This window comes from Mytilus edulis, chromosome 11 (assembly GCF_963676685.1).
Source record: "Mytilus edulis chromosome 11, xbMytEdul2.2, whole genome shotgun sequence".
NCBI classification, from domain to species: domain Eukaryota; kingdom Metazoa; phylum Mollusca; class Bivalvia; order Mytilida; family Mytilidae; genus Mytilus; species Mytilus edulis.
Genome location: NC_092354.1, coordinates 11,445,043 through 11,467,005, shown reverse-complemented (window position 1 = coordinate 11,467,005; position 21,963 = coordinate 11,445,043). Strand labels below are relative to the sequence as shown.

Genomic DNA, 21,963 nt, shown 5'->3' with positions numbered 1-21,963 from the left:
TTTTGATATTTGTTGTCACAACTTTGTTTGTTGTCATTTCTATTAATTAGGCCTCTAACGGTTTATAATTATTGTTTAATCAATTAGCATTCAAATTATCCAAACCTCGTCCTTTATGGTAAAAAAGGAGCACTTCTGCAGATCTTGTATTGTGAAAAACGTCACATATGGAGTCCCATACATATAAAATACTTCGTGCTCTTATACATGTACATGTTTGTGGCACTGAGTGTTCATGTCGATTACAATGATAAATCACTTTGCCTTTCATCGTTTTACGTTGCAGTGTTTCATACATTTTACAAATATTTGACAAGGTTATCAATCTTGGTAATCATCATGAACATGTCGAGAATCTGTCAACTGGAAAAATGGAAGTGTTTTTTTTCGACAACAGAAAAAAGGCTTGTTGTAACCAACATTCGTTTTGAGATGTACTGATTAAATGTGTGATCGTCTCCGGTTTTTTGTTTTAAGCGGCTGTGTAACTCTCCATAGGAGAAAGGAGTCATTTGTGTCCAATAAATCGTCATCCACATAATAATACAGGCACCGAGTATTCATCTTTGCTCTACAGTTATTGGTAGATGTGTCTTATAGTTCAGTCAGACTGTGCAGTAAAGGTTCAGCATCAATAAAATTGCAACAGAAAGTAATTGGAAGTTTTAGGGTGTCATCATATTTGATATAACCAAGTTAAAAATGGTTCAAAATGATGAGTTTGAGTTAAAAACATCTTCTTTAATGGAAAAACAACTACTAGGAAATTTTCATAATTATAGTAACCATACAATAAAATCTGACATAGCAGTATAACGCAATTTTAAACACCATAAGAATTATATTTGTATATGAAACAGACAAAGGAATAAGTATGAAACAGACAAATATTAAAATATTATCATAAAATCTCCGAAAATAGGAAACCGAACAATCTGTCATTTGTAAGTCTACTTGAAACACCACAAACATAACTGTTTACGGAAACTGACAAAATTTTATTTTTCTATGAAAAAAACTAAGAATAAATCATTTTCCGAAAAAAGGAAACCTGAAATATTGGCAAATGTTATTTTGAATATAACATGTATAACAAAAGATTATATACAAAATTGATAAAATTATTATTATTTGATTAGAATACTAAGATAGTTGATCCTAATTTCTTTGTAAAAATCATCCAACACTTGAAAAGTTAATGATATTAAGGTTCTGTCGAAACTTGTACTGCAAAGACTTTAAAAAGGTTTCGGTAGTACTTATATGTCGTACAGCTAAGTATAGTCTAGCCTCAGAATAACCCGAATTGATAAGAAAAACGGTCTGATTCAATACAAAACAATAAACGAACACAAGTCAGCAGCCAATGACACCAGCTGTATTGTAAACTTCTCACTCGATACAGACACATAACTGTCGGGGAGATACATTCATGTGAGCTCTCAATCCTGTGACAGTGGTGTAATATCTCAACATACAAACATACCGTAATAAACAGATAAAAATGACTGGATTCAGATTGGCACAAAGTACAAAAACATGTCAAGTTATATTAACCAGAGGCACAAAAAACCGATCCTATAGTGCTTACAGTGACTGGCAGGTAAAGGCAAATAAACAATATATATTGTTTTCCTTGCGTATCAATGAGGACACATCCAACGAGTTAACATGAATAGAAGCTGTTTTATAAAATAACTTTTTCTTAATATCGTTTTTTCAAGAGTTTCCCAACCCATTTTAGTGTATATAGGAATTAAAAGTACTTGCTTAAAAGTAAATTCAGCTACAATTTGTGCTGCGTTAATATTTTTTCTAAACGACCTGCATTTGTAAAGCCTCGGTCACACCTTACCGGATAGCACGAAAGTCGCCTAACGGATGAAAATAAAAGTTGTCTGTTGACAAAATTGTTATCCGTTGGGAGTCCGTTGATGTACTGACCGCATAAAACGGACGTGTAACGGATGCACACCGGATATGCAACGTACGAGAAACGGACACGTACCGGACAGAACGGATGTCGAACGTTCATCCAACGGACGAGTACCGCATAAAACGGACACCTAACGGAAGCTTACCGGATAAAACGGATAAAACGGATGAACAAGATATACAGAAAATTCAAAGGCGACAATAGTAATACATGTAAATCGCATAAATATTCAAAATGTTTCTGTGTAATTGGTTTTGGTTTGTTCTTCAAAAGTCCTTCAAAAGGCAGTGTCTGGCCTGTATAAGAACTGCTTGATTGTGAAGACGTGCCTATACTCTAAGATCGATTGTGAATAATAAGAATTCATGAACCATAAGAAATCTGACATACCAATAATTTGCATTTCTGACGCAAAATTTTCAATTGGCATTTATCCGTTTCAGATCCGTTCATCATCCGTTTTATCCGTTATATATGTACGTCTGGTAGAAGTCCGTTTCTTTTCAACATCTGTTTTATCCGTTAAACGTCCGGTAGAAGTCCGTTGATGAATTTATCTTCCAGACCTCCAACGGATGTATAACGGACACGTATCGGATACAAAACGGAAACAAAACGGACGCCTAACGGACGTTCAACGGACATTTTATCCGTTGGAGGTCCGTTCAAAGTTGTGAACATGCTCAAAATTTTCCACCCGACAGAACGAACGTCGACGGATAAAACGTACGCTTAACGGACATGCAACGAATATGGACGGACGTCTAACGGATAAGAACGGACGTCTAACGGACATGAACGGATTGAAAAAAAAAGTCATCCGTTAGTCGTTCGTTCGAGCTATTCGGTCAGTTGTTTCATATTTTAAAAGTATATACTAGTACTACAAATAAAGAAATGCTATAGATGTCTCTGCAAATCCATATGGTTCAGTTTTAAACTTTAATTAACCCAAGAAAGATAACTACATGATTTTAAGGCCTTTTCTATTATAAAAGTTATATGGATAGTCCAGTTACAGTCAGAACTTAAAGTATACTCGAGTCCAAAACGTTCAAAGAAGATATATATGGGTACCATGTAAACGACGTTATATGATAATTTAATGTGCATGAGATAACTTTTTCATTTCATCACTCGAACCTACCACAATTCAGATTTATTCAAATATTTGTATTGGTTTATGTCAGAAGTTTCTCTCATTATTATTGAATAAGGTTACCCATGAAGTGTGTGTAGAATGTTAGTCTGTTTTCAAGTGCATCATCGAGTATAGATAAGACTTTAAGTAAATATTTGAATAATGATATACAAACGATACTTCTAAGATTTTCATTATGATATCTTAAATGGAATCGTTTCCATTTCTACTCTGTCCGCAACGTTGATAGACACCAAATAATGTGTCATTGGATTCTACAATTCATTAAAATTATGTTCCTAAAAGCATTTTTTTAATATTAGCATATACTTTTTATTTATTTTTATTAAGTATGTTTCACTCTTTAACTTCGGAAGTGTTAACATACCTTTTTTTTTAACGGAACATTTCACAGATGAGTTCGATGTCTTTTTGAATAAGAATCAAAATTCATGAAATCCTTAAGGAGATATTAACCAGTCCATTAGTTAGTGCATGCTTTGTGGAGGAACTCCCATATATTATAACAATTTAACCATACATGTTTATATATGACCCCAGATGATAATTTTTCTATATATGACCGAAATGTTTCCCCTTTCTGACCATCATTTCATGTACATGTATTTGTATTCTTAAAATGTGATCTGTATTTCTTTGTTTAGTTATTACTGTGAATTCATTATTATTTGTTGGATACTAATTTTCGTTGATTTCGCGGGTACAGGTAAACCACGAAATAAAATGATCAACGAATGATAAATTTTCCATAGGATCGTATGCAGACCTCGGCAAAACCACGAAATTATCGACAAACAAACAAGTTTTCCTTTATCTACGAAAATTGATTCCCACGACAATAAATGAATTTACAGTATGTTAATCTGTGACAAAAACTGGTCACTGTTATTCAGCTTGTAAATAGAGAAATAAGAGCAAAATTAACGTCTTTTTTTTTATTTCGATTTGTATTTGTCATACCTCTATTTCAATTATAATTATTATCAGCCAAAATATCACATATGTAAGTTTAATTGTAAAGAAAAATAACTATAAGTACTCATTGGTTATCCTGAGTTTTTATTTGAACATTATTCTATGCTGTTCCTCACTTGTGTTTTGAGGAATTTGAGATACATCCAGCATCCAGATACATTTCCCAAGGGGGAGTCGGGAATCTCTTCGAAAGTTATTAAACAGATATTTTTGGGTTCGTGTAATTGCTATGTTTGGTAATTCTTCTTATTATACACACGATTTAGATACAGGTCTTAAAGCTTACCTGTGGAATCGTTAATGTTTTTTCTTCCAAAATATTAACTGTTGAATCGATTACTTATATGTTTTGTTAATATGCATTCAGCTATTAAAATTAGTAATGAAACCAACATGATGATCGGTCATTGATTGATCTCAGGGACTCGATGACGAATTTAGGAGTTGGGCGCACCCAATGTGTTTCTACTAAGTAGACATGGACTTAACCTCTTATTCTGGATCTCCGCTTAGGTTTATTATATGCAAATCTAAGAAAGTAAAATAACAAAAATACCTAGCTCCAAGAATAATTCAAATCGGAAGGTCACTTATCAAATGGCAATTTCAAAAGCTCAAGCACATTAAACAAATCAATAACGAATAAGCCAAAGACAGAGAATATAGTGTATCCGTTAATGAGACAGCTACTCAACGGCGAAAATAATTATCTGCATATTGGATTTAGTTTAACTTGACAATGATGCACTTAAACTATTCATAAAAACTTAACAGCATGTTCTATTATTTGGATTAAATGTCTTTTTGAAACTCAAAGGAAATAACAATTTGTTCTGTAAGGCTTAACAGTTTAAATGGCATTTGGCGTTTTTAAATTACGTATACCATTATAGGTCAATGTACGGCCTTCAACACGGAGCCTTGGCTCACACCGAACAACAAGCTATAAAGAGCCCCAAATTACTAGTGTAAAACCATTCAAACGGGGAAACCAACGGTCTAATCTATATAAAAAACGAGAATCACATATAAATTACAAGGCTCCGTGTTGAAGGCCGTACATTGACCTATAATGGTTTACTTTTATAAATTGTTTTTTTGGATGAAGAGTTGTCTCATTGGCACTCACACCACATCTTCCTATATCTATGGCTAAAAATGAAAAAGACAAACAGACAAGCAAAAGTACACATGACACAACATAGAAAACTAAAGAATAAGCAACACATATGACAGTAAACGTTGTTATATTGCTATTGTAATAATTTCACAACATGTATCTTCGCTTTTTTGTTTATTCCGGCCCCTATCAAAAGATATCCTTCATTGTCTATACTTAAACTGTAAGGAAATTCAATATTAAAGGTCCTTGTGTTCTGTAGTCCTATTAAATCTCCATGTGCACTAAGAGCATGTAAAGCGTGATTGTTACTGTCGGATATTATTGCTGTATCTTGCGATGTCACTACAATATCCATGGGATTGAAGACTGCTTCATGTATATTTAAAGTTGAGCTTCCGTTGTAAACAAATCGCTTACGACCATTTCTGTCTATGCTCACTATTCTTCCCCTTTCATTATCATTGATCCAATCAATTACGTAAATACTATTGGTTGAATCGGTTGCGATTCTTCTCGCGTAATAAAATAACTTTTCCCCTGTAGCATCCTTCTCAAATGTTAATCTATGTTTATAATCGGACCCGAAAACAGCTACTTGTCTAGTACTATAATTACGTACTGGGAACCGTGGGCCTTGTTCTTGAAGACCTAGTATAAGTTCACCATGTTGACTCAAGTGAATTGCTAAAATTAACATTGGGGACATGTTCAAAGCCGTCTTGGTTTTCATAGTAGTAGTTGACGTCGCTTTAAGTTTGGTATATGGTGGAGGACAAGATAGTATTTGATCTTTAATATTGATAGCAAAATCCACACATTTAATGTCAAGTTCTTGTAATTTGTTTAATGAATCTTTCAATAATTTAGCTTTGATAAAACGATACATCTGTCCAAAGTTACTTTCCATAAAGTAAATAATATCACCGGAGCAGTAAATCAATTTATGAATTTCCGACACATCAGTTGAATATGCACTCAAACGGGCAGTAAATACCTCTGAAATGTGAAGAGCCTTAAGACGCTCTAATAGGTCAATATCTACCTCGTGGACAGTGATAATGCTATGTTTTTCCGCAGTCTTAATCCGAGAATGAATGATGGTTTTGCATTTATCACACATCAATAAACCACAGTCAATACATTTCCATTTTATTATTTGCTGAATACTACACAGTTGACACGAAAGTTGTGTTTGTGTTTTACTAATGGATGTCGCCATATTGAAGATTGTTTTTAAAAGTGGTCACTTGCTATGGTTTTCCTTCCTTGAAAAATTATGATCATTGTTAATATTGTTCGATAAATAATTGAAAACAGGATCCACACACTTATATACCACACAAAAAGGAAGCTAGTAATTTGTCCAATAAATTTTTGTATCTTACTTTCATAAATTAAACTGTTCTTTTAAACGTCTGTTTTAAACTATCCTTTCCGATTCTTACTTTACCAAACAAATCAAACAAAATACACAAAATAGCAATTTTGTATGCCTGTTAACCGCAATCGCTTTCCATAAACACAGTTTCCAGGTTTGGAAAATTCTCCTATTTGTTAACAGGTGTGGACACAAACTCGTGTTGTCTAGTGTGATCATGTGGACGCTGTTTCACATTGAAAAAGGAGGTACACATGTGCTTTGGTAACCATAATGCACTGGCAATTAATGATAATCCTTTCTCATTATTGTCATATTGTTCATTTATTTTATCGTCATGGAAACAAAAACATACTGCTAACTATTCCGGAACACCTGAGTTTATCCTCTCTTTTTTTAGGTGGTTCGTGTTGCTCAATGTTTAGTTTTCCGATGTAATGTTTTGTGGATCTGGTCTTCTTTTTGGCTTTTTTTCCTTTGCGTTTTTTTTTCGACTAACAAAACTAATATATGTTATGTCCCCCGCCTCTTTTTGTACTGCTTGTTGTGTAAATAATAAAGACGAATTATATCAGAGTGTTTTTCATATCATGAACTAGTGGTCATTTCTGTTATTTCCAACTTTTACTTATTTATAATTGTTTTCAAAACGAGACACGAACATTGAAATTTGTCAAACACAGTAACATATGGCAATTAACACCTACAAGAAGTCGTTCTATAGTTTCGATATTATATTAGCACTTCTGAACATTATTGTGCCGAATGTCATACACGGAATTGCAATATAACTATATATGAAACATCAAAAACATAACAATTTTAAAGGAAACTGACAAAGTTTCGAAACCAGAAATTAGGATGTTGAGTAAAAACTAAGGTTTTATCATAAAATCTCCTAAAATCAGGAAACCGAGAAATAAGCCATATGTTATTATACTTGAAACCCCACAAACATGACTGTATACGGGAACTGACAAAATCTCATTACCAGAAACTGGTCAGGAAACAAACTAAGATTTCATCATTAATTGTTCAAAAATAACCCTAACTTGACCTGAAACATTGTCAAATGTTATGTTTATAAATAACGAAAGATTGTGTACGGAAATTGATAAAATCAAAATTAATAAAAACAATAAACCGTAAAATTTGTCAAATATTTTCCAAAATGATACTAAATAAGTTAATATTAATATATAAAATCTCACATGACAAACAATATCTATATATATATCATGAAGTTTAAAAAGGAAATGGGGAATATGTCAAAGAGACAACAACCCGACAAAAGAGCAGCTAACAGCCGAAGGTCACCAATGGGTATCTAAGTTTGAAGCTTTCTTTGTGAATGTCATCCACAACTGGAAAAGTTGATGGTATGTAAATTATGATTCTATCGAAACTTGTACTGCAAAGACTTATAAATGGTATAGATAAAACTTAAATTTCGTGTATCTAAGTATAAATTATCTCATAGTCTGTGTAATCATAAGAAGAATCGCTTTAATTCGAGTTATTTAACTGTATTTTAAGTTTTGCTATAACGATTACAGCTTCGGATTTAATTTACGGATGGCATCATAAATATCTGTACGTTATACCTAGCCTATGAGAAGCGCGGATTGAAAATATCCCGGTCTGATTCATTACAAACCAAAAACGAAAACAAATTATGCCAGTCAGCAGCTAACGACAACCACTGTATACACGTGACAGACTTCTTACCTTGGACTGAAGCTTTATTTGTCCGTCGGCTATAGAATTATATCAGCTAGTTTATATGATTGCTTACTGTTTTGTATTATAAAACTGATTTGTATGGAAAACCGAAAACGAATAAAACATTATTTTATTTCTGTATATAACTTTTTATTATTTTCGATCACAGAATTGCACAAAAAATTCTAGCTATTCTGTACATGTATGTAAGTTCATGTGTTGTACAGACGAATATTTGTATTATTATTGTCAGAATCAGCTATCATTCATAATAAAGTTATTTCCATCCAGTTGATTATTTTATTGACTGGCCATTTAAAATGGTAATTTCGAACAATAGTATGATACATATACCCTTACTCTATACATTTCATACCAATCATCTGGACAAAGGGAGGTAAGGCACATAATACCAATACTAGGAAAAATATTACATCTCTATCCAGGACCATGGACTGATGACTAATTATATTTTTTTTAGTAAATTCTGTGTTTGTCATTATTACTATTGTATCAATGTCAAAAAACGTCGGCGCCACAAGGGTCTTAGGGTTCCAAAAATAAAGAATCAATTACTTTTTTGTAAATAAGACCCGGCTCAATACTAATCTGCCGTATTTAGGACCATTTAAGACTACATTTAAAACTGAGAATGGAAATTATGAATCTTTCAAAGAGACAACAACCTGACAAAAGAGCAGTAAACAGCAGTAGAGCAAATGGGGCTTCCATGCAACGAGAAAATCCCGCACCCGGAGGAGAACCTCAGCAGGCGCCTTAATCAAAATATGTACTAGTTGAGTGAAAATGGACGTCATACTAAACTCTTAAACATAAACATCAACTAAAACTTTAAAAAAAAAGGCTGGCAAAGTCCAGAGGCTCCTGACTTGGAACAGCGCATAAAAATGCGGCGGGGTTAAACATATTTTGTGAGATATGGTTTTTTTTTCAATACCAGAAAGGTGTCTCTACCATAGCTTAACTCTGACACGATTCCGAGAAATTGAAATATCACGGGCGATATGAATAAATTAAAATGTTGAATGAATTTTAACAAGACATTAACTCAAATACACAACAAAATATTACAAGTCTTGTACATATATAAATATGTTATGCAATGTAAGAAACAGCGTTTAGAGTATCGTATATTATGGAGCTACGAAAGCGGCATAAATTTGTTATCATAAAAGAAACAAAACACGGATTCTCTAGAAATCAAATTATGAAGGTTCATATTATTTTTTTAATTTTGATTCTCCGTCTAGATGAGATGTTCCGCATGACATGTATATCTATCCAATGCACTGTCGTTTTTTGCACGAAATGGAAACAACAAATATTCGAATCGTGCGAATACAAGTTGTATATTTTCAAAGGACACATGTTATAACGTTACGACAACAACTTAACAATATGTATCTTCGCCTCATATTCGTTGAATCCTATCTACAAAAATTCTTTTATTGTCTATTTTTAAGCTGTATGTATATAAAATGTCCAAGTTCTTTGTGATCTGTAGTCCTATTAATTCTCCATTCGCATTAATAGCATGTAAAGCATGATTGTTACAGTCCGATATTATAGTTGTATCCATCGATGTAACTACGATATCCTTGGGGTTAAAGGTTGCTTCTTGTGTATTCAAAACTTGAGCATCCATTGTAGTAGAAACTTTTACGACCATTTCTGTCTACGCTCACTACTCTCCCCATAAATTCATCATTTAAGAAATCAATTACGTAAACATTATTTGTCGAATCGGTTGCGATTCTACTTGTACATGTTGTATATTTAAATAACATGTTCTCTTTAGCATCCCGATCAAATGTTCTTTTATGTTAATAATCCGTCCCAAAAACGACAACTTTTCTTGTACAAAATTTCGTTACTGGGTACCTTGGACCTTGTTCGCGAAGACCCATTAGAAGTTCATTATGTGTACTCTTGTGAATTGCCAATATTATCATTGGGGACATGTCCAAAGCCATCTGCGTATTCATAGTAGTTGTTGAAGTCATTTTTAATTTGGTATATGGTTTTAGATTAAACAGGATTTTTCTTCAACGCTGATAGCAAAATCGGCACATTCAATGTGAATTTGTTGTAATACTGTCATGGAATCTTTTAATAATTTTACTTTTATAAAATGATACTCCTGTCCGTCCGCATTATTCATAAAGTAAATTATATCATCAGCGCAGCTAATCATTATGGATTCCCGGTACATTGGTTGTGTATGTACTAAAGACGGACGAAAATACCTCAGAAATGTCTTCAGTCTATCTGATAGGTCAATACCCACATCTTGGGTTGTAATTATGTTATGTTTGTCTGCAGTCTTCATCCGAGAATGAACTTTGTTTTTGCAATTGTCACACATTAATAATTCACATTCAATACATTTCCATTTCATTTCTCTCTGAATATTACAGAGCTGACACACAAGGGGTATTTGTGCTTTACAAATGGATATCGCCATGTCGAAGATCAGTTTATTAAATGGCTTCCAAAATTACTCACCCCACTATATATTTTATTCCTTAACAAGACGATAAATATCAACTTTATCGTCAGGTAAATGTGGAAGATATCGTCTGTACACTTATTTATCCTGCAATCAGCCAACTATTGTTCAAATAACAGGTACACAAATATATTTATGAATTTATGATTTATTTGAATTTGTACAAATAATTCTTCTGTTGCCCTGCTTCCATGTTTAGCAAGTGGTGATATGGATATTTCTTTTTGTGTAATAGTTCATTTCTTGGTCCTCTTTGCGGTTCGATTTCTTTGAAAAATTAGAAACAGTGATATAGATTTAAACACCTACAGTTATGATAGGTGTTGGTTGTAAATTGAACGTATGTACATTGTCGAACAATAAAAATTTATTCGTACTCGATATTCGTCCACATACAAATGATTTTTATATTTTCTGACAATCTAAATATATTGTACATTTACTTAAATCTATTTAAAATTGGATCAAGGATGAAAACGCAAATGCATAGTCATCTATTTAACCATATTATAAGGTGTATATGCCTATTACAGTAAATTTGTTCCATCAGCGTTCGCTCAACAGAGACTGGATGCCAGCGGACGTTTTTGCATTCTACTTTCCACTTAGATATATACCTAATGGTATGTAAATTATGGTTCTATCGAAACTTGTATCAGAAAGACTTTTAAAAGGTATAGATAAAACTTAAATTCCGAGTAGCTCAGTTAAAACTTTTCAAAGTCTAAGAAATCTTTAAATAAAAGGCTTGATATCGAGTTAATCTAACTGCATAGTTTGACTACTACGATTACAGCTGTTTAATTCTGGTTTAAGGATGGCATCATAAAAATCTGTACTTTAGATCTAGCCTCGGATTAGCGCGGATTGAAAATATCCTGGTCTGATTTATTACAAACCAATAAACGAAAACCACTGTAGTACAGACTTCTTACTTAGGACAGATGCTAAATTAGTACACCGGCTATATAATGTTAGAATTATCAGGTACTTAATATAAAGTAATATGATCAAGACAAGGTAACTTCTTAATTGAACAATTTTAGACCGAAATAGGGTTGTGCAGATAAACATATTCTAAAATGGCTATGCTTTCCGAAGTTTATCAAAACCCGCACAGTTTTCTTAGTGCTGAATCTGGACGATGTGAGGTTGTCCTAAATCCTACAGATACTTTAATGATTTTCCAATAAATTGTAACATTAAGAAGTATATTTAAAGAAAGAATAGAAAGAATAATCTTTGCCGACAAAAAAGAACAACAAATACCCTCGATTATGAGCTTGAAACGTCAAGTGTTGACGTGACTTGCTGGAAAAATATCGTTCGTCGCATCAAAGTGCTATTATTATCATTTAAAAGTGAACTTCAATCCCTGTATTTAAACTGCTAGCGCAACAAGTAAAGAAACATGATCACTCTGCACATAAAAGGAAAAAAAAACAAGATACAATCAATGTTCATCTAGAAATTGTTCATAGATTATAATGATTGAAACAGAATTGTTTCTCTTTGTATATTTCATTCGCAAGAAAACTATTTAAAGACATTACAATCAAAACCAAGGAGTAAACAAAGAAACACAATAAAGACCTACATTGACTATCCAATGTATATATTTCGAAGAAAAGTTTATCAGTGAAAAACTACAACAGCAGACAAAAATGATATGTTTACCAATGAAATTATTCATGATCTTATGGATATTATAATGAACAAAAAGAGAAAATTTCAAAATAAAAAATCATCATGTTTTATTGCTTTTATATATTCTTAATGAATTCATATGCAAATAGGTAGTATAATCAATGGGTATTTATTAAGCTTTTAACCTTTGTTAAATTGTATGTGATTTTGAAATGTATGAATAGATTTAATGGTCCAAATTTCAGTATTGATCATAATTGAAGGTCGGGTTTCCCCCTAATTTAAACTGCCAAATTTCTTATACTGTCTTATATACTTCATGGTTCTAGAAGAATTTTCGGAAGGTCACGATCAGTATTTAAGAAAAAAATAATGTTTTGAGTATTAATATGGTCATTTTATTAATTCATATGATCAAAACAATATTGTTCTCAGCAAATTGTATTGCAAATAATTTGGCAATTCTTGTGCCATGTATTGCTATCTGAACCATTTTTCGTTCGTGTTGTGTTTGTTTATGTGTGCATATCTTTTTTTTGGAGGAGTTTAAAATGACGAAGTCCCCATATTACGGTAGAAAAATTAAAAAAAGTAAAGAAAATCGGGAACATTTCCCGAAATTTTTATTCTACTAATGAACTCAAAATCGTTAACTTTTTTATTATCATACTTATTTAAAAACCCCGCATTTGCGCAGAAATCTACTTCCTTTTTCCGGTATCGTTGTCATAAGACTTTGAGTAAAACATATATTTATCAGTCTAGTAAAATATAGGAAGGAACACAATACCAATTTCATTTTTAATAACTCTTTGATATGAAAACACTTTACCTAATAATAGCGTTTCTTTGTTTACATTGAATATGACGTCATAACTTAAATCCCTAACAACAGAACCAAATCGGAAATGTTACGGTATTTTCGTTTCTTTTTTAACAGATTTTGAAGTTAAAAATAAATATGTTTGAAAAAAAAGTATTATATACTGACTTCGTCCCCTTTCACAGGTAAATTTAAGATATTTATAATTTTGAAGGAAAGTTAACTGTGTAAATGTTCTATACATGACGTAATCATCGGAATATAGTAAATTTCCCCCCGAATTACACCGATCATAAACTGTGGATTTCGTTGATAGAGGTCAACCACAAATTCAAATGTTTAACAAATAACCTATGTTCAATAGGAATTGCATACAGAGATTGACAAAACCACGAAATCAAATATCCACGAAAATACAAGTTTTCAGCGATCCTCGAAAATTAATACTTACGAAAATAAATGAATCCACAGTATTTGATTTTACTTTCTTTGGTTGCCTGTAATTGACCGAGTACCCGGATGTCCTACCACAGAGAAGGTAACCTGTCGAATAATTTTAGTATCCGGAGTTAAAAGTCGTTAATATCAAAATGGTATATTGCGATTTGTACACTTCACTGATTTTTTGTCATTATAACACGAAGTAAAAACATTTTGTTGTTCAAAGCCAATATTTCAATAAACTAATATATAAAAATTTAAACACATTGTTAAACTAATAATTTTAGAATATGTATCTTAGCGTCTTTTTTTATGCTCGATCCAACCAAAAGAAACCCTTCATAGGCTACACTCAAGCTGTGTGGATATAACACACATTCAAGTTCCTTGTAATCTGTAGTCCTAATAATTCTCCCATAGCATTAAGAGCATGTAAAGCATTATTTCTACAGTCTGAAATTATCGTCGTATCCCTCGATGTAACTACAATATCCTCGGGAGTAAAGGCGGCTTCTTGTGTGTTGAAAAAAGTTGATCCGTTGTAGACAAATCTTTTTCGGCCATTTCTGTCTATGCTCACTATTCTTCCTCTATCATCGTCATCAAACCAGTCACTACGTAAATGTTATTTTCCGAATCAGTTGTGATTCTTTTCACATAATTAAATAACTTTTTTCCCAGCAGTATCACGCTCAAATGTTGATCTATGTTTATAATTAGTCCCGAAAACAACAACTTGTCTTGTGCTGCAATCTGTTACTGGGAACCTTTGGCCACTGTCTCGAAGACTAATTAGAAGTTCATTATGTTTACTAATGTGAATTGCCAATATTTTGTTTGGGGAAACATCCAATACAGGCGTCGTTTTCATTTTTGTTGTTGTAATCGAAAACAGTTTGTTTTCGTGTAGTGGAACAAATAGTATTTCATCCTTAAGGCTGATAGCAAAATCGGCACACTTAATGACCATTTTTTGTAATATTTTAATGGAAGTTAATAATTTTGCTTTTATAAAATGACACACCTGCCAGTCAACGTTATTCATGAAATAAATTATATCATCTGCGCAGTAAATCAATTTGTGGACTGCTCATACACCAGATGTATATGTATTGGAAACGGACGAAAGTACCTCGGATATGTGAAGAGTCTTTAGACGCTCTGATAAGTCATTACATACCTCTTGGATTTTGATAATGTTATGTTTGTCTGCAGTCCTAATCCGAGAATGAATGGTGGTTTTACAAATATCACACACCAATAATTTACATTCAGTACATTTCCATTTAATCACTCGGTGAATACTACAGAGTTTACACAAGAGTGGTGTTTGTGCTTTACTAATGGATGTCGACATATTAAAATGATGATTTCCACTTATTATCCGTCCCAAAAACAGTAACGGGTCTTGTACAAAAAAAAAGTTTTAAGATATTTTTCTAAAAAAAACACATTTCAACAAGGTTAACAAAAAAGTCTTTATACTAGCAAGCTATGTTATGTTTGGCCTCTTTTATACAAGCTTAAAACGTTGATGTTGTGGGTAAATTTGAGAATGTGTTGATGCGTTCATTGTTGTGTTTTCTCTCTCTCTCAGTTCTATATAAAACTAGAACAGATAGGTAAAAGATTATTAGGTTATTTTTTTTTCAATTTCAACAGGGTAAACTTTGATTTAACCATCCAACAATTTTAAACCATGACACTTTAAAACTTAGTGTGTTTATCCCAAATCTACATGCGTAAATTGTGTCAGGCAAAAAGAGGAAATCGTAATTGAGCTGTGAAGTGGTCAGTGGTTCAACTATAAGATCTTATTGAACACAGAAGCAGGGACCTGTTTTGCATTCCTCATACAGATAAAGCAAACATTTTTTTTTCAATATGTGATAGTTGTACAAACCTTGATGATTACAAGACGACTGGCTTTCATAGTTGTGGTTATGCTCCAACGCTTGGCGCGGGTGCGGGGCAAAGGGAGATGCCCTTGAGGCGATATATGTGTCCTCAGACACATTCTTATTTTACTATTATTGTAATATTGGCATGTACATGTATGTTTAATGAAAAATTATTTTGTCATGTTGATGGCTTTGTATAAACGGTATGACTCCAAGTTAAGGGTCGTAATTGTGTATATCAACGTCCTTTGGTCTCTGGAGATATTTTGCATACTATATCTCTTTTTTTAAATTCATTGGTAGTCTAATTTATTTCTGTAAACTGCTAGACCTTATCTTTTTCTTTTTCGTTTCACATATCCCTACTTTCATGCACGCTGGTTATTATACAATATATCCTTATTAATTGTTGTAGCAAAATTACAAATTGCCAAGGACAAAATTTTATATCATTTTTATATGCATCAATCGGCATCACATTACAAGAAATTGGGAATTGAACTTTACTTTAAGAATGCAAAGATTTTGAAAATCAGTAATGCAAGATGTTATTTTAACTTCAATGATGATGAAGATAGCTGGCTACTAAACATTATGTAGGAAGTTAAATGCATATTCTGGACGAGAAGATGTTAATTGGATATAATAACCATATCAATGATAATTCATGTCAGATAACTACTGGGCTGACTACCGACACAGATTTGATGTCAACTCAAGGACAGAAAATAAAAAATACATGTATTTTTTGTTTGTTTTACATTAATTTTCTTTTGAGCTTCTTTTGAAATCCCATTGGAATATTAGAAGATCACAAGTAAAAAAAAATCCCATGGGAAAAAAATACTTTTAATTAGCTGTAGTGACATCATTGACATTTGGAAATGTCGGAATTTTTAACAAACACGTTTATATTCAAAGTGTCTTTATTCGACGCAAACATTTTAAAATAAGAAGAAATATAAGCATAATTCATATTTGCTATAATTTTACAGGATAACTTCACAGCATATATCTTTGCGTTTTTGTTAACGTTGGATCCAATCAACAGAAATCCTTCGTTATCTATACTTAAGCTATATGGATATATAATATTCAGGTTGTTTGTTATCTGTAGTCCTATTAAATCTCCATTTACATTAAGAACATGTAAAGCTTGATTTTTTGCGTCTGCTATTATTGCCTTATCCTGTGATGTCACTTCTATATCCCTGGGATTAAAGACTGCTTTTTTTGTATTGAAAGACGAGCATCCATTGTAAACAAATCGCTTACGACCATTTCTGTCTATGCTCACTATTCGTCCACGCTCCTTATCATCAAGACAGTCTATTACGTAAATGTTATTTACTGAATCCGTTGTTATTCTTTTCGCATAATTAAATAACCGTTCACCTGTATCGTTTCACTGTTGTCTTATGTTTATAATCCGTCCCGAAAACAGCTACTTGTCTTTTACTTAAATCAGTTAGAGGGAACTTTTGGCCATTGTCTCGAAGACCTATTAATAGTTCACCATGTTGACTCATGTGAATTGCCAGTATTAACATCGGGGACATGTTTAGTACAGTTTCCGTATTCATAGTAGTGGTTGACATCGCAATTAGCCTTGTTCCAGGTAGCGGAGTGAATAAAATTTCTTCTTTGAGGCTGATAGTAAAATCTGTACATGCAATGTCCATATTTTGTAATACTTTTAAGGAACCTTTCAATAACTTTGCTTTTACAAAATAATATCCTTCTGATAAATTGCTTTTATAACAGCTGTGTCTTTTTCCTATACTCCAACTTTCAAACGATAAAATGATATAAAAATCATTATATAGAAATCTTATATGAAAATCAACAAAAATAATAAGTTCAACATATTATATGAATAGCACACGGCTGAGAGGGGGATACAGCTGATTGCGACCCCGAGAAAACATTGTCAATCGTGGCGAAGCCAAAGATGGCAATGTTTTTTTCTATGGTGTCACGTACATGTATAACAACGTTACGGGTATTTGTAACAACAACAAAAGTTAAGCAAGATGTTGTTTTTTTTTACATTGACAGTCAAATAATAGAATCTGAGCCAAAACGTAGAACTTAGGCATTGTATTTAATTACTTGATGTAAATTCCATTTTTACAATGTTCTTTAAATATCGATTTTTGATTGGTCTGGGCGAGAGTGTAACACTCAAAAAAAATGTCATCCGCTCAGCAATGTGATAGAGTTAATTAATACCCTCGTGTTAGCCAATCAAAATATGGCATTTTAACGTGAAGCATAATAAAATATAATGTCGTGTTGCAACAATGGTAACAAAAACCATCTATAGATAGTTCATTCAAACATTATATAAATTATTCTACGGTCCTGTGTATCAATCTACAAACAATATAAAAACACCTTTGATTGTTCAAAATCAGGTTTAAGATCTCCCAATATTATATAGATGTTGACAAATGTCTTGTTTTAATTACATGTTCAATTTTTTTGTTTCATTAAGCGAATCATTATAATCTTGCTTCCACAGTGGTAAACAATGTATGTCCAAAAATAAACTCATTAACAGAAAAAAATATATCTCATCAAAATTGTGTATTTTTTGTAAAGTAAATATATACTGATTGTATGCAGAGACTTATCTTTCATTGTACATGGTTCAATTTATTTGTAATTTTGGATGACAAAACACACTGGACTTGATATGACTAAATTATGAATGCATTGCAAAACCTCATACCATTGGCAAGTAAATTTCACACATAAATGTTACATTAAGTAATAAGGATCTTGTGAGTATGATAATGCTACACTTAGTTTGAAATGACAGTCAAATCTATATGTTAATGCATTTTTTCTAGTCGTTGGTAAGTGCGTTGAATGTTTTGTTAGTTGTGGTGCTTTCAGTTTGTACAAGACAAACAATTTGTCTGAAGTTATTGTGAAATTGAAATTACAGCCATAATAGTGACAAAAACTCAAAATACAATTGACATCAAAACGAGTGAAAGTGGTTAATTACTTATAAAGACTTCATAGACATAGCCAAAAGTACAGCTTTTAAACGTTATTATCGTCATAGTTTTCTGAATGTGTTACATCTGCATATTTTTTTATTATATTTCACAACCTGTTTCACTTATCAGACATATTATACGTTCTACGTTTGGTCTAAAAGTCTTTTTATAAATTTTCAACGTTTCTTCTGTCAAAAACTAAATTGGTTGATACACCGATTTTTTTTTTATGGACAAAATACAAAAAAGTGTCCAAAACTAAATCCTCGCATATTATAATAAATGTTTCTTAAATTGGACAAAAATGAAGAATAAAGATAACTGCCTTTTGACTGAAACAATTAACTCAACGTTTGCGAAAACCCGAAACTGTAAAGCTGTAAATTAGCTTGCCTTCTGACCCGTATGACCTTACCAACACAACCATATAACATCTGGGAAATTCGGTATCCATTCGTAAGTTTGATCGAATGGTTCCGATTCCCCATCTGTCACCATTTGTTAATTGTTAAAACAGGTGGGTTTAAAAATTACTAAAAGAAGACAAGAATATACACGATGAATGTTGAGAAATGGTTACTACAAATGATAATTTAATGATTGGCAACTGAGGTAAAAAGGGCTAAAAGCGTGTATGGCACATTGAACAAAGCATAAAGGATAAATGTAAGAAAACAAAATAAAAATTAATCAGAAACAAAATCACACCTGGTAATAATCCAAGTCTTTTTGATATCTCAAAACATTGGGAACTGTTTGCCCTCGACAATTCCAACTCTTGTTCCGTAATTAAACAAATTGAATGGTTCTTGAAGGAAATACAAATGTGCACATATGTTATAAGAATGAATAACACGTCAAATATTTATTTTGTATTTAAAATGTACAACTCTAGATTACTTCCCTTTAACCATAAAAAATAAAATGTGTACACGATATGGAAACAAAGGAACATATGTTTTTTATCTTCAACGTTTCCGAGATTTCTTATATTCAACTTTTCCAAGATTTCTTACATATTGAAAAATATATTATAAGAAATTTCACATTATAATATTAGCAACAATGTTACAATAGAAGTTTTACAACATGCATCTTCGCGTAATCTGTGCTGCACCCTATTAACAAAAAATTATGATTATCTATACTTAAGCTGCAGGGATATAAAATATTCGAGTTCTTTGTGATTTGTAGTCCTATCAATTCGCCATTTATATTGAGAACATGTAAAGCATGATTACTATTGTCCGATATAATTGTCGTATCCTGCGATGTAACTGCAATATCCTCTGGATTAAAGGCGGCTTCGTGTGTGTTGAACGCAGCACATCCGTTGTATACAAATCTTTTCTCACCACTCATATCCATGCTTACTATTTGTCCTATCCTCTGATCAACATCAAACCAGTCTAGTACATAAATATTATTTTTTGAATCAGTTTTAATTCTTCTCGTAAAGTTAAATAACCTTTTCCCGGTTACATCGCGTTCAAATGTTGCTTTATGTTTATAGTCTGTCCCGAAAACAGCTACTTGTCTTGTACTAATATCAGTAACTGGGAAATGAGGACCTTTCTCCCGGAGACTAATTAAACGTTCAGCATGTTCACTCATGTGAATTGCAACTATTACCAGTGGAGACATATTCAAAACAGTCTTCACTTTTTTGTTGTTGATCGACGCCGCAAATAATTTATTTCGTGGTTCGGGAGAAAACAATATTTTCTCTTTAGAACTGATAGCAAAATCGACACATTCAATATCCATTTTTGTAATGTTTTTATTGAAGATTTTAATAATTCTGCTTTTATAAAATGGCAACTCAAATCCGTACTACTCATAAAGTAAATTATATCATCATCGCAACAAATCAATTTGTGTATTCCTTTCAAATCAGATGAATATGTATTAAAGACGGAAGAAAACACCTCTGAAATATGAAGGGCCTTCAGACGATCCGAGAGGTCATCACCTATCTGTAGGATAGTGATAATTTTATGTTTGTTTGCAGTCTTGATCCGAGAATGAACGTTAGTTTTGCAATTATCACACATCAATAGTTCACATTCAATACATTTCCATTTTATTTCTGCCAAAAGACAACATAGTTGACACGAAAGTGGTATTTGTGCGTTATTGATCGATGTCGCCATATCGAAGTTATGAAATGGCTTCCTTATGAACAAAACAAATATGTCTCATTTGTGGGTATACATGATTTGTGCACTTATTGGAACAAGTGTTACAAAGAAATTATGTCATATTCATTTAAACAAAGCATATTAAATTCTTCAAGAGAAATATGACCACTTTAATTTGGTTTAAATATATGTCTTCCCTTAAATAAATTTCATAATACCATATATAAAAAGGAATGGAAGCAAAAAAGAAAGCTCGGTCAGTAAAGCTTACAAATATAAAGAGTGTTTACCATTAAAAGTTTACAACAAGAAGGTTTCCGTTGGGAGTTGATTTTGTCTTTAGACATCGATAGGTGTATCATGTTAATATCATCAGTTAAGATACCAGTATTCATAAGACTTTTTATAGTTTGTACTTAGATAAAACTAATTGTAAACATCGGATTGGTTTAAATAATCCATTAAATCAAATCCCATTCATTGTTTTTGTCTTCTTTTTTTTAAATAATGGTAAATTAGAGCAACTTCCCAATGAGGTCAGTAAATAGTACAAATTCAAGTGTAAGAGTAAAAAAACCATGCATTCAATTCTTCAAATTTGATCGATATGACTAAAAATAATCTAATGGAAAACGATACTATTCCAATCTACAAAACATATACAGGTATCTGTCCGTACTTTTGTTTCATTGTAACGTCATAGCTTTCTTCGAATTATTTATGAAGAAAGTATCAAATAACTTGCTTATACAATTGTACACTTACTACAAGTAATACGAAGAAGATGAGACTCATAGGATGAATTATGAGGACAAAGTCCCCTTATGAAGATTAAGTATAATAGATACGTAGACTTTTACAAGTATCACTCTTTACTGTTTGCAGAAGTTTAATTATTCGAAATGCTAACTGGATTTTCTTATCCTAGGCATAGATACCTTAGTCGTATTTGGCACAACTTTTTTGATGTGGAATTACGTTATAATGGGTTAAAGAATAGAGAAGAGATAAATAAAGGCAAAAGCATACAATAAACTGCAAAACAAGAGTTGAAAACACCCAAAACAACAAATTTTAAAAAGTATAACAGAGAATAGCAAACAAGGGTTCTTAAATATAACAAAAAGGGAAATGTGGTTTATAATATAAAAATAGAGAATAATTGGTTTGAGC

At 32.2% G+C, this 21,963-nt stretch overlaps 2 protein-coding genes across 2 annotated transcripts; both read right to left on the bottom strand.

The window, feature by feature from the left end:
• Positions 1-5,326: 5,326 nt before the first annotated feature.
• On the bottom strand, positions 5,327-6,415 carry LOC139493979 (uncharacterized). The gene has a single exon (XM_071282148.1). The coding sequence runs from the start codon at positions 6,413-6,415 to the stop codon at positions 5,327-5,329; it is 1,089 nt and encodes a 362-aa protein (XP_071138249.1).
• A 13,302-nt stretch (positions 6,416-19,717) lies between these two features.
• On the bottom strand, positions 19,718-20,416 carry LOC139493978 (uncharacterized). The gene has a single exon (XM_071282146.1). It carries the CDS (start codon positions 20,414-20,416, stop codon positions 19,718-19,720), a length of 699 nt encoding a protein of 232 aa, XP_071138247.1.
• Positions 20,417-21,963: the final 1,547 nt, after the last annotated feature.

Coding starts and splice junctions, on each gene's coding strand:
- LOC139493979 (XM_071282148.1), bottom strand. CDS start 6,415: ATGGCGACATCCATTAGTAAAACACAAACACAACTTTCGTGTCAACTG.
- LOC139493978 (XM_071282146.1), bottom strand. CDS start 20,416: ATGGATATTGAATGTGTCGATTTTGCTATCAGTTCTAAAGAGAAAATA.